General features: G+C 56.9%; 3 protein-coding genes across 3 annotated transcripts; 2 read left to right on the forward strand and 1 right to left on the reverse strand.

Annotated features, from left to right (window-relative positions):
• Positions 1-131: 131 nt before the first annotated feature.
• On the reverse strand, positions 132-2,044 carry V2A60_010135 (Gfo/Idh/MocA family protein; the record flags this gene model as incomplete). Its single annotated transcript, XM_083261396.1, has 9 exons — positions 132-386; positions 461-537; positions 599-773; positions 857-1,061; positions 1,198-1,315; positions 1,408-1,558; positions 1,630-1,714; positions 1,812-1,885; positions 1,964-2,044. The coding sequence occupies 9 exons, from the start codon at positions 2,042-2,044 to the stop codon at positions 132-134; spliced, it is 1,221 nt and encodes a 406-aa protein (XP_083117522.1).
• Positions 2,045-3,168: 1,124 nt separating this feature from the next.
• On the forward strand, positions 3,169-4,998 carry V2A60_010136 (uncharacterized protein; the record flags this gene model as incomplete). Its single annotated transcript, XM_083261397.1, has 5 exons — positions 3,169-3,205; positions 3,353-3,534; positions 3,655-4,492; positions 4,561-4,712; positions 4,792-4,998. 5 exons carry the CDS (start codon positions 3,169-3,171, stop codon positions 4,996-4,998), a joined length of 1,416 nt encoding a protein of 471 aa, XP_083117523.1.
• Positions 4,999-8,457: 3,459 nt separating this feature from the next.
• V2A60_010137 (cation-translocating P-type ATPase) lies at positions 8,458-11,841 on the forward strand (the record flags this gene model as incomplete). Its single annotated transcript, XM_083261398.1, has 1 exon — positions 8,458-11,841. The coding sequence occupies one exon, from the start codon at positions 8,458-8,460 to the stop codon at positions 11,839-11,841; it is 3,384 nt and encodes a 1,127-aa protein (XP_083117524.1).
• Between the last annotated feature and the right edge of the window lie 1,584 nt (positions 11,842-13,425).

Below are 13,425 nucleotides of genomic sequence, written 5' to 3' on the forward strand. Positions count from 1 at the left end.
CCGGCCACAATAGGAATCACTACAGCAATGACTGGCAATCGAGCCCGCGAGTTTACGACATTGTTTAAAAATGCATTTATGCGTGACTATTGATTTCGCGTACCCCAATCTCGGGTGTCAATACGGGGACTTCACGAAGCCCCGCTAGCCTGCTTGAACCGGCCAAAGTCCACGACACAGCTCTCCCTGCGCGCCTTTTCGGCCGCGAATACAAGCAGGTGGGAGTCCAGGATGTCGTCGACCGTGACGTGCAAAACGCTCTGGTCGCCCTCGGCGACCGCCCTGACAAAGGCGCGAGCGAGGCCCGTGTCGCCGCCGCCGTGGTAGCCGCCATCGAGCTTGGGCGTGTAGTGTTTGCTCGTCCTGGAGAGGAAGTCGAAGACATCCTGTGCGGGATGATGAGTATATATTCTTCAACAGAAACAAATAAAGAGAGAAGAAAAAAAATCGTTCAGCTTACAAAAGTAGTCATGTCGCCAATCAACTCCCCCTTGGTGCCCTGGATGCGTGTCCCGCGTTGGCAGACGGACTCGGTGACTGTGAAATGCCGTGAGCAAACGTGCTTCGTGGGTGCGCGCGCGCGGTTGGCTTTCCTTACATGCAGACATGGTGACGCTGGCCGTGATGCCGCCCTCGTACTCAATGTTGACGATTTGGTGGTCGACGACGTCGTTGTCGCCCTCGTACACGCAGGTGCCGTAGTTGGTCCTGTTGAGCGCCTCGGTCACGTTTTCAATGTCGAGGACTTCTGCGTCGACAAAGTGCCTGGCCCACTGCAGAAAAAAGCGAACGCGTCAGACTTGAATGTTCAAAATTCAGACGCAAAAAAAGAAAAGGGCCAGAGATGAGAGACCACCTTTTCAACGCCCCCCTCGAGGGTATCAATGTAAATCTTCCTGGCGCTCCACACGCAGTCCCGTTCGTGCGGGCACTCGAGACAGCGCTTGGCGGTTCCGGCCTCGGCTGGTTTCTGCGACTTTTTGAAGTGGCGAAGAGAGCCAAAGGAATGCACCTTGGTAGGCTGGAGGCCGGAGAGGTAAAAGTTGACAATGTCAATGTCGCTTTTCGAAAGGGGGGGCAGTCAGTCTTGGTCCCAGCAGGGCGTTTTTTTTTAATAAGGGACACACTTGCTGGCAGGATTTGGTCATGAGTGCAAACGATGAATGCGCCTCCTTGTGCCAGTTTCCGCGCACGTACGAGTGCGCAAAGTGCTGGTTCCCGACGGGCTCGATGTGCTGGATGTTGACGATTTCGCCGAGGGCGCCAGAGTCGATGACGTCCTTGACGGCACGGTTGTAGGGGGAATAACGAAGGACTGTCCCAATGTCAGTCACGGCCTACGCGACGGCTCAGGATACTGTCCCCCCCGGCCCGGCCCGGACCGGCCCGGACGGACGTGGCACGTACCGTGGCCCATGCCAAACACTTTTGGCGCCGTAGCCTGCGCCAGGTTGCGAATCTTGACGCAGTCGGCCACCGAGGTGGCCATGGGCTTCTCGCACAGGATGTGGTATCCCAGCTCTGCAAAGTCTTGCACCGCTTCGACGTGTTGATGGTCCTGGAATCGTGTGTAAGTCGGGCGATCATCTTTCCCCCCCGTGACGGCCCCCTTTCTCTCTCTCTCCTCACCTGGACAGCGATGATGACTGCATCGGCGATTTTGCCTTTGGCCTTGAGAGACTTCCAATCAGAGCATTGCAAATCTTGTGGGATGCTACAGGAAATGCGGCCGTTGTTAGTGAATGTGACGACGGACCACCCACCACCACCACCTGTTAACTTGCCCGTGCTTGCGCGAGAAGACGCTACACCTGTGCCTGCTCGGCTCCGCCACGGCCACGACCTTGGCGAGCTCCGGGTTCTCTAAAGCGTACGCCGCATACGTCTGGTGCCATCAGATGGTGAGTGAGCGGACGGCGCAGGCCGAAAAAACTCCGTTAATGCGGGCGGGGGACCGGCTTACCGTGCCACGGCTGCCGGCGCCGACGACGGCCATCGTCACGGGCTTGGCTGCGTGGCCGTTGCTTTGCGGGGCGGAAGCCATCTTTGATCTCTCTTAGGAAAAGGGGGCGTTTTCTTTTTTTTTTTCCTTTGGGCTCTACAAGATCCCAGTCCCAGTCGCGCGCGGCGCAACGGGAAGCATACGATGATGTCGTCGTTGGAGATGATTAATGCAGGCCCAGCCATTGGCCCAACTCCTCTCCATAGAATAATATACAAGTACATACCCCTGCGTTACATGTATTGGTAGCACCTCTGCCCGCCCGCTAATGTCTGCCACCACGTGGGGGAGGGGCGGACTTGGCCTGCCGACTGACGCCTTGCCAAAAGATGCGCCACCTGGCTTTCGTTTTCCTACAAAAGAGTATTCTCGAGATATAGAGTCTGGGGTCCCAACAGATGAGGAACCGATGGCTGATTCGGCGTTGCTATTCCTGCCACCTTGCAAGTCCTCGGGTCGCAGAATGTGCTGTATAGGCATGTACCAACTTGCGCCCGTGTACTCTGTACAGACTAACTAGTTACCGTGGGGGGTACAAGCGATGGTTGCTGTATTAGGCTAATAGTAGTATTTCTTGTTTTTTTTTTTTTTGTTTCCGTGTGGCGACAAGTATACCTTGACTGAGACAATAATTTGAGTAGATACGATGCAGATGGAAATGCCACGCTTGCATTTCAAGTAGCCAAGCCAAGCAAGCATGACCCTGTCCCGTATCCGAATATAAGAACTGTATCCTTCTTACCAAATATGTCGTATTGCGATTTTTTTTACTTTCTCCTCACCAATACACTACTAATAATAGTAAGTAGTTGGTGGATCTGCGAAAGAGGTACGAGCCAAAAGAATCTATCCTGATACGAGACGCAGAGCAAGGTTTCTGAGTCGATACGAAAGCACCTTGCTGGCCATCTTGAAAACCTAAATAGACAAGTACGCGCTCGTCTTTGGCCTGCGAGAACCAGGCAGTGCGGAGAACTCCCGACGTTTGATGAACCGCGCCCCTGTTTAAATACCAAGCGGGACGCAGTCCAAGTATTCCCGGGCAGTGAGATGCTTCATTTGTCCCCCATCCTACTTATGTATGCTGCCCTTGATACGATAGTTACTCTCCGTCTGCTGCTTTTTCCAAAAGTCTTGCGCTCGCAGGACAAACCCAGCATCACATTATGGGCCTATCGCAGGTCAAGATTGGGAACCTGCGATGTGAGTAGCAAAAAAAGAAAGAAGAAGAAGAACCCCCTCCTCTCTCTCGGCCGGGCCAGCCAAGGCGAGCCCGGTCTCAAACCCCCCTCCGTCAAGCCGACCGCGAGAATCGAGTCCAGCGCAAAGAGTCTAATCATCAAGCCGCAGACAACTCGCCATGGGCGCAGGTCATCATTGTCGGGTTCGTCGCCTTTTGCTCCGTCGGCATGTTCAGCGCCATCAGCAACCTCGGCGCCGGCGGCATGCAGGACGTGCAGCTGAGTGACATTGCCAACAGCGTCCTCTATGGCTGCTTCTTCCTCGGCGGCTTCTTTGCCGGTAGCGTCAACGTATGCCTTTTTCTTTCTTTTTTTTTTCTTTTCTTTTTCTTTATTTTTTCTTGTCGAATAATGCAAAGTGGTGATGCTCCTTTCTACTTGGCAGCCAACTGACGCGCCGTCATCGCAAAGAATATCCTGGGCCCGCGCATGACCCTGTCCATGGGCACGACCGGGTACGCGCTGTATCTCGGATCGCTCTGGAACTTCCAGGTCCACGGCACGCGGTGGTTCCTGATCCTGGCCGGGGCCGCGCTCGGCTTCAGCGCGTCGCTGTTCTGGGCCGCCCAGGGCGCCGTCATGATGTCGTACCCGGCCGAGCGGGACAAGGGCCGCAGCTACAGCGTCTTCTGGTCCCTCTTCCAGCTCGGCACCCTCATCGGCTCCGCCATTGCCCTCGCCCTCTCCTTCCGCAGCAGCAGCGCGCCCTCGGTCGGCGGCGGCGTGTACGCGGCCGTCGTCGTCATCCAGCTGACGTCCGTCGCCACCAGCTGGCTCGTCCTGCCGCCGCACCTCGTCGTCCGCGGCGACGGCTCGACGGTCGAGATCCAGGCCGCGCCGGGGCCGAGGCAGGAGGCGCGAGAGTTTGTCCGCATGTTTAGGGACTGGCGCATGCTGGCCCTGCTGCCCATGTGCTTCAGCTCAAACTACTTTTACTCGTACCAGGGCGCCATCACCGCCTTTCTCTTCAACGGCCGCACCCGCGCGCTCGTCGCCCTGCTCACCGGCCTCGGCTCCATCGTCGGCTCCGTCATCATCGGCCTCCTGACGGACACGCTGCCCTGTTCGCGCAGGACCCGGGCGCTCGCCGCCACCGGCGCCACGTTCCTCATGGTCTGCGCGGTATGGGGCGGCGGCGTCGCCTTCCAGCTCGACTTTCGGCGCGGCGACACGGAGCTGAGGGGCCGGCCGCTTCCTTGGGACTGGACTGACAGCCCCGCGGCAGGACCTATCGTGATGATGTTTGCTTGTGAGTAAAAGAGGCCAGCGTAGATACTCCAAGGGGGGGGGTGTCAAAGAAACTAACCACGATTGCAGACTATGTTGTCGACGCCGCTTACCAAGGCCTGGCCTACTATACCATGTCGGCAATCACAAATGAGCCCTTCAAGCTCGCCCGCATGGCCGCGTATTACAAGGGCATTCAATCGGCCGGCGCCGCCGTGTCTTTCGGCATGGATGCCGTCAAGGTGGGCCACCCGAGAAGCGCGGCTTCGGCATGGCGACCAAGGTAGTAGTAACACTTGTGCTAACCGTATGCTGTTGCAGACACCGTACCTCGGCGAGCTTCTCATCTCATGGCTGCTCATCATTGTCTCGCTGCCGCTCTGCGGACTTGTCCTCATGAAGATCCGCGAGTCCAACTACGATGTCGAGGAAGTCGCCAGAGTGGATGAGGACGTCGACAACTCTGGGCTCACGAGAGCCGCGACTACCCCATCGAAGCCAGCTGCCGAAGCGGTTGAGAAGAATTAAGCCACGCAAAGGATAGAGAGTCCTTTTGCATAGCATAGTCTTTTGCATAGCATCCGTACATGTACACTGTTTGCATCTCATATATAGACACATTGAATTGTCTTGCTTGGGCTCATCCTGCTCGATCGTTGTGGGCCATGATGCTAATCCCAAGGGAATAGCGTTGGCATAATGATGTGCGCAAGGTGCGTACGCCGGCTGCCGAGGCTATTAGCAGTAATATAAAAAATATACAAGAGCCGGCGTCTTTGCGCTGGGCTCGCGCAGACTACAGGTCACCCGTCTGTCTTTCTTGCATGTGCCGTGCTCTGCAACAGCCTGCGTACTTTGCAGCGCATGTCAGCACATGGGACGGTCTGGCCGTAGATGAAAGGCTCTCTCTAGTGCTTTCATGGAAGCGTTTTTCCTAGGCGGACCTGCTAAAAACGGCAACTGTTTCTGATGGCCTTTTTTTTTTGCAGTACTCTTCCTTGACAGGCCTACCGTTAACGGCACTTTTATTTGCCAATTAACAATGCAAATGGCAATCAGACATGTTCAAAGCACTCGTAATTGTTGAGACTAGCCAGTGAGTGATTCTGCATTTGCATCTTGCCTACACGTGGTGTCGGTGGCGGCTACCTGTGCTGGGATCCAGCAAGAGGCGCTGTAGAATTTCATCCCGTCCCCAATGATGGCAAAGCACATCTTTCGAGTGTCGTGCGCATATGAGAGAGGAAAAGATTGATTGCGCCTTGAGTGGTGCAATCTCAAGCAATGGTCATATGCGTTCACCATGTTGGAGACGGCAACATACTGCTTGACTGCCTACTATTGGCCACACCCACCTCTCAATGCCACGCCGCAATCGGGCAAGCAATCAGGCCAGTAACGAACGCACTGCTACAGTGAAAGGTGCTGTGAGAAGGTCTGGAACCGGCCTGTTGCAGGCTTTGCCCGCGCTGTCGAGTCGGCCGTGCTAGGTCTCTGCCGGTCTCGGGCATTTTCCCGTGCACGAACAAGAGGGTAAAAAAAAAAAAAAAAAAAAAAAAACACCATGATGACGTAAAAGAAGTTTGGATGCAGAATGTCAAAATGCCAAACATTTCAAAAATGGCAAATTTTCAATGCAAAAGCGCATAGACAAAATCGCGCCAAGACATCTCCAGGTACTAGCCGCAAATCGGCGCGAACATGGGATCGGTGCGACACTGCACGACGGAGCTTATCAGTAAACGCGGTTACGGAAAAAGCTTGGCATCAAGTTAAAAGCTGGAGAAGGGCAGGAAAGAAAAAGACAACTCCTCGGAGGTCTGGGTGACGGGGGAGTCGAGGGAAGCAACATGGCCAGCGCTGTTAGTGCGAGCCCGTCTCCCGGGGGGGGGGGGGTAGGAGGACCCTGTCAGCTCGGAGGGGGATCCCGTGGCCTGCTGGCGAAATTTTTAAAAGAGGGACGAGACGAATCGGAAGCGGCCAGTTGATGAATGAAGGAGGTATGTACTCCGTATTGAGAGAGGCATTTAATTTTGGGACAACAAGTCGTCTTTGCGACAGCGCTAGCATCGATCCAGCCTACCGTAGCGCCACTCTTCATCACAGCCTCGCGCAGTGTCGATGGGGCCGAATTTACTTGGATTTGATTGTTTTTTTTATTGCTCGTGCGTTTGCTCTTCTTTCGGCGGGACAAAAATTTGAGCAAAGGAAGAAAAGAAGAACAAGAAAGGACTTGGGAGCCTTTGACTCTCCGAGACTTTTGGGAGAATCATCAGCTCGCCACTGGTGTAAGCATCAACGCAGTCAGGAAAGGGAGGAGGCGCATCGCCTGCATGCGGTGGCAGCCCGCCCGCCCTCTTTTTTTTCAATCGAAGACTACTGATACAGGGCTTGGGTTGTGTGGGAACGGGTGACGCTGCCGAAAGGGTTCGCGTGTGTATTCTCGGCCCCCTCTTGCCACGTTCATGACATCAGACCGCCTCTGAACTCTTCCAAAAGCCAGCTGATTTTTGCCGACTTACTGGTAAGGGTGGTTTGCGTTTTCACGTTGTAGTTGCGGGTTCTTTTTTATTATGAGCAAAAAAAAAAAAAAGTCTGGGCAGAAAATCGGCGAGGTATCAACGGCTTGCCGTTCTGCAACACGGCCATGCAAAAAGAAGCGTGAGACAGTTGTGTGTTTTCTCTTCTACAAAAACGGGCAACTCGTTATACAATGAATGTTTGTTTGCCCCCCCTTGGAGATACGTCTGTAAACAAAGCAATGGTGGTCAGAAATTCCCTCAACTCGGCCATACCAGATCAAGAAGGCCAGCAGCAACACTGCCCGCGGCGGGTAGACGGCATGCCGCTCACAGACTCGGAGAGCAGGCAACTAGTGAAACTGACACACACACACACACACAGAGAAAGAGAGAGAGAGAAAGCCGCCAGAGGCAGCCCGCATGCTATTAGTTCTGACATAGCCCACCTCGCCGATCCAACGCCAGAACGGCATCCGCCAGCCGACGGCAACCAAGAGGACAAGCCCCTTGTTGCTTTGCAGGCTTGTCCACTAGCCCGCATTCAAACTGGTTTGCTCGTTCGGCCAACGTATTTTTTCATGTGCTGGACGGCAAGAGAAGAGGACTTGCCTGCATCCATGGTGGTCTACCACTTATACATCCACCGACCCGCACACCTGGATCCTCGCCCTCATGGCTCGTTTGGGCTTTTTTTAAAAAAAAAAATTATTTATTTATCAACCCTCCTCTGCCAAGCTGAGGCCAAAATGAGATTGGACGCGCCTCGACCTACGCTTCCTTTCCTAAACGGGCAACGCCAACGTAATATGAGGGCTGTGGTTGGTTGTCCCTCCATAACCGCACCAAGCTCTCAGACATATGGCCATCTGTTAGAGAGGTTCATGATGTCCGAAACGGGCATCCCCAAAAGCTTCAACAATTGGCCCATTGGCCCGCTCGTCCATCCCTTGCCACAGCCTGCACGCGCTCAGCCAGGGCAACAAGGCAGTTCCGCGGCGGCCTAGAGTCTTCTCGTCTGGTCCCCTTCCCCTCCTCCCTCCCACACTTGCTTGTAGCTGTTCAGCTTTTGATTTGATTTTTTTGATTTTTTGATTTTTTTTTTCGCCCTGGGCGGCTGCCGCGTGCGTGATATAAAAACCTGCCGTAATATAAATACAAGTACATGCAAGATACTTGGTAAACAACTCAGTACCGTTGCATTCCCTTGCCACACACACACTCACCCTGCAACCTCTCGCTCCTCTTTCCTCGCTCTTTGCATCCTTGCCTGTTCTCCTTGACCAATACCGCTCTTCCTTTGACTGCTGCTCTGCATTAGTCTTGTCTCCTTTGTCGTTGCCCAGAGAAAGAAATCCCTCTTTCACCTGCTTCTTTCGTGCCAAGTCTTGATCAATACCTGGTCTTGTATCTGTACCAAAGAGTACATTCAGACAAGCACGCACACACACACACACACGTCTCTACGATGCCTGAAGAAGCCATCCCCGAACCTGCTGAAAAGGAGGCCGCCGCCGTCGCCGCCGCCGAGCGGGACACTCGCATCACCTTTCACGACGCAGACCATCCGCGCCTGGCTCGTGGCCGGTCCGAGGGCCGCGGCCGCGACGACGGCTCGCGCTCGCGCTCGCGGGGCGGCGGTCGACGCTCCATGAGCCGCGGCTCCAACATGTCGCGGTCGGAGCTCCCCTCGTCCCCCTACACGGGCATCCAGATCGAGTACCGCACGCTGTCCATCAACGTGGCCGAGTCGCACGCCGTCGACACGGAGGAGTCGTCCTCGTCCGATCCCAAGGCGGCAGCGGCGGCGGGTGGCCTCAACGGCAAGCAGGACAAGGCCGACGAAGACTACTTTGCCAACCTCAACTACCACCAGCTGACGACGGACCAGATCACGCAGCAGCTCAACGTCTCGCGGCGCGACGGCCTCTCGGCGGGCATGGTGGCGAACCGCCAGCAGCGCGACGGCCGCAACACGCTGCCGAAACCAAAGACCAACTACTGGCGCAAGGTGCTCGGCTACGTGTTTGGCGGCTTCTGCTCGGTGCTCTGGGTCGGCGTCGTCATCTTCTTCGTCTGCTGGCGGCCGCTCAGCAACCCGCCCTCGCCCGTCAACCTGGCGCTCGCCATCCTCGTGCTCATCGTCATCGCCCTGCAGGCCGGCTTCTCCGCCTTTCAGGACTGGTCCACGCAGCGGACCATGAAGTCCATCACGGACCTCTTGCCCTCCGAGGCCCTTGCCGTCCGCGACGGCGGCCAGACCGTCCGCGTGCCCGCGGCCGAGCTCGTCGCCGGCGACATTGTCCACCTCTCGATCGGCAACAAGGTGCCCGCCGACCTGCGCATCCTCAGCCACTCGGGCGACATCCGCTTCGACCGCTCCGTGCTCACGGGCGAGTCGGACGAGATTGAGGGCGCCGTCGACGTCACGGACCCGTCCTTTCTCGAGAGCAGGAACATTGCCCTCATGGGCACCCTCGTCGTCAACGGCAGCGGCGTCGGCGTCGTCGTCCTCACGGGCTCGCGCTCCGTCATGGGCCGCATCGCCAAGGCGACCGCCTCGACCGAGGAGCGCCCGACCCTGATCCAGCGGGAGATTTGGCGCTTCGTCCGCATCATCGTCTGCCTCACCGTCGTCCTCGCCCTGCTCATCCTCTTCACCTGGGTCGGCTGGCTGCGCCGCGACCACCCGTCGTACATGAACGTCGTCGCCATGCTCAACAACGTCATGGGCTGCGTCGTCGCCTTCATCCCCGAGGGCATGCCCGTCGGCGTCGCCCTGACCCTCATGATGGTCGCCCGCCGCATGAAGGCCGTCAACGTCCTCCCCAAGGGCCTCTCCACCGTCGAGACGCTCGGCTGCGTCAACGTCATCTGCTCCGACAAGACCGGCACCCTGACGCAAAACGAGATGCACGTCAACTCGTCCGCCTTTGTCGACCAGCCCGTCCCCGTCTCCGACATCCAGGCCAACGTCGACGGCGAGAGCCCCGACGCCTGCAACCGCAGGCTGATGCAGGCCGCGCTCCTCTGCAACGACGCCACCTTTGACCCCTCCACCGTTGCCCTCCCCGTCGCCGCCCGCCAGGTCCAGGGCAACGCCACCGACGCTGCCGTTCTCAAGTTTGCCGCCTCGACCCGGCGGAGCGAGCAGGAAGCCGCCGGGCTGCCCCGCGTCTTCCAGATCCCCTTCAACTCCAAGAACAAGTACATGGTCACCGTCCACGCCGACGCCGACGCCGACGCCGCCGCCGGCGCCGACGACAAGCAGTCGAGGCAGTACCGCGTCTTCGTCAAGGGCGCCCCCGACGTGCTCCTCCCCGCCTGCACCGCGTACTGGTCGCGCGCGGCCAACGCCGTCGTCCCCCTCGACGCCGCTGCCAGGCTGGCCTTTAAAGAGTACCAGGACCGGCTGTCGAGAAACGCGGAGCGCGTCATCGTCCTCTGCGAAAAGACTGTCGCGCCCGCCAACGCCGTCAGCACCAACGCCTTCAGCGACGAGATCGCCGCCGGCGCCATGAGCGACCTCACCGTGATCGGCATCCTCGGCATCATCGACCCGCCCCGGCCCGAGACCGCCGACACCGTCCGCGAGTGCCGCCGCGCCGGCGCCCGCTTCTTCATGGTGACGGGCGACTACGGCCTGACCGCGGCCGCCATTGCCCGCAACACGGGCATCTTCACGGGCGAGCGCGACCCCGACACGGTCGACAGGATCCGCTCCAAGCTCGGCCTCGACGCCGGGGAGCTGCGCGCCGCCCGCGAGAGCGGCGAGACCCGCAGCCTGCTGCTCGAGGGCCACTCCCTCACCGGCCTCGCCAACGACGACTGGGACGTCATTTGCGAGTACGGCGAGATCGTCTTTGCCCGCACCACCCCCGAGCAGAAGCTGCGCATCGTCGAGGAGTTCCGCAAGCGCGACAACGTCGTCGCCGTCACGGGCGACGGTGTCAACGACGCTCCTGCCCTCCGCGCCGCCGACGTGGGCGTCGCGGTCGTGACGGGGAGCGACGTCGCCATCGAGGCGGCCGACCTGGTCCTCCTCGACAAGTTCGACTCCATCATCGAGGCCATCCGCCTGGGCCGTCTCGTGTTCCAAAACCTGCAAAAGGTCATTGCCTATCTCCTACCTGCCGGCAGTTGGTCCGAGATTTGGCCCGTCATCCTAAACGTCTTCTTTGGTGTTCCTCTGCCCCTGAGCTCCTTCCTGATGATCATCATCTGCGTCTTTACCGACCTGTTTCTGTCGCTCTCGCTCATCATGGAAAAGGAAGAGTTTGACCTCTTGTCGCTGCCTCCCCGCAACCACAAGCGCGATCACCTCATCAACCTCAGAATCTACATCCAGGCGTACCTCTTTACCGGCTTCATGGAGACGACCATTGCGCACGCCATGTTCTTCCTCTACTACTGGAAGCAGGCCCGCATTCCCGTCCGCGAAATGTTCTTCCTCTTTGAGGGCTACTCGGAAGGCTTCCACGGCTTCACCCAGGATGAGCTCGCCCACTTCAACGCCGTCGGGCAGAGCATCTACTTTGTCACGCTCGTCATTCTCCAATGGGGCAACGTTCTCTCCGTGCGCAACCGTCGCCTCAGCATCTTCCAGGCCGACCCCTTTACTGCGAAGCGTCGCAACCCCTGGTTGATCCTCAGCGTCCTCATCTCGTTGGCCATTGCCATCTTTGTGACCGAGGTTCCGGGTATCCAGACGCTTTTCGGTACTGCTTCGGTGCCGATTGAGTTTTGGTTGATTCCTCTCCCCCTGGCGCTTGGTATCCTGGCCATGGATGAGGTTCGGAAGCTGGTCGTCCGCGTCTTTCCCAACGGACCCATTGCAAAGATTGCTTGGTGAAGAGGTTTTACTCAAATGAATTGCTTTCTCATTCGTTATTTAATTTGGTTCAAACGGCATAAATACATAGCTACGAGCGATTTGCTGGATAGTGTGGTTACCCTGGAGTTATTGAAACCGATCGGATCATGGTTCCCATAGACAGTATGATATCCTGTGGAATTTTACACAGCACATTTGACTGCGTTTTCGTCATCATTTCTGTACACTTTTAGACTTCCTCTTCGGTATCAACTCAGAATTGATAAGAGTCAACTGCCCAACAAGTCCATCATCCAACCAACGGTGACGCCGCCACAAAGCCATAAGCCTAATGCATCACGCCCAATTTCCATGATCGACAGCCACCCGTCCGTCCGGCGAAGTTCCGGAACGAGGGTTTGGCGGTGGTGGTGCACGCCGCATCGGCGCCGAAAAATGAAGTAGCGCGTTCAAGCGCATGATAGTCGGAAAAATAAACTCACGATATGAAATACTGACGTATACCCTGCTCAACGGGCCACCGGCCGGCAGCAGTGAGAAGACGGGTGAGAAGAGGGTCTCGGCCCCGTCAATTTGTGCTTTTGAAACTTGTTCTGCAAATCATTTCTCTTTGGCGCGACGCAGCGTAGCATTTCATGACCAAATTAGTCTCATTTCTTAGCTTTAGAGGGGTGTGTCTCAATAGGACCTCCGCATGTTATGTTAGTCTGCTTCTCAGAGACAGATAAAAAATAGAACCGTTATCCACTGGCGGCGCAGTGTCGATCGACAGGGCCTGCGGTATTGTTGGTACGCAGAAGTGGAACAACGCGCGCGGGAAGTTGGGGGGTGCGAGATGCCAGGGTCGGGCTGTGGGAGCTTTGCAAGCACTGGCACGGACATTTGAAAGGGCCAATCGGTCGGGATTGCTCATCTTGGCACGTAAAAGAGCCCAGAGTTTGAGGGCATCAACTTCTTGGCCAAAGACATTCACTTCTTGGCGAGGAGCTGTTCAGCAGCTCTTTTTGGCATCGCCTGTTTTGGCCAAGAACAGTTAGACATGATGCTTCATCGGTGTGTTGTTCCAGCGGCTAGTGACATGCATGTTGACGCTTGCGTGTCCCGAGGAGAGTTCTGAGGTCCAGCTTGAGACGAACGCCCGTGTTGAGGGGGATCGAGGGGGTGTGCCACAAACCAATGCCATGCTACCATTTACCTGTCCCTGTGATGCCGCGTCATTTGCATCGAGGGTGGTCCTAAACCAGATGAGTTTGGTCCCGAATGTAGATGATGCTCGTCCTTTTTGCCTGCGTCTTGACCCCAAGGTGCCGCGACTGCCGGGTTGTGGCAGGACTATGTGCCGTTATCCACGATGCGTGCGTGTACTCTGTGGTCGACTGACTCTCCCCCTTGGGGGCCTGAGTTTGGCGTGCGTGCTTTTTTTTTTTTTTGGCACCATCCTTCTTCTGGAGGCAACGCCGCCACGGGATACGTAGACACGGAAGGTTCCGTAAACTTGATCGAGCAACACCTTTACTTTTCTGTCATCCACGGAGTATATTCGTGTCAATTCAGCTTTTGCACTCGAGTATCGTGCGCCTCTGCCGCTGCTGCCGCAGTAGC

Source organism: Cordyceps javanica, chromosome 7 (assembly GCF_051103115.1).
Source record: "Cordyceps javanica chromosome 7, complete sequence".
Classification (NCBI taxonomy): Eukaryota; Fungi; Ascomycota; class Sordariomycetes; order Hypocreales; family Cordycipitaceae; genus Cordyceps; species Cordyceps javanica.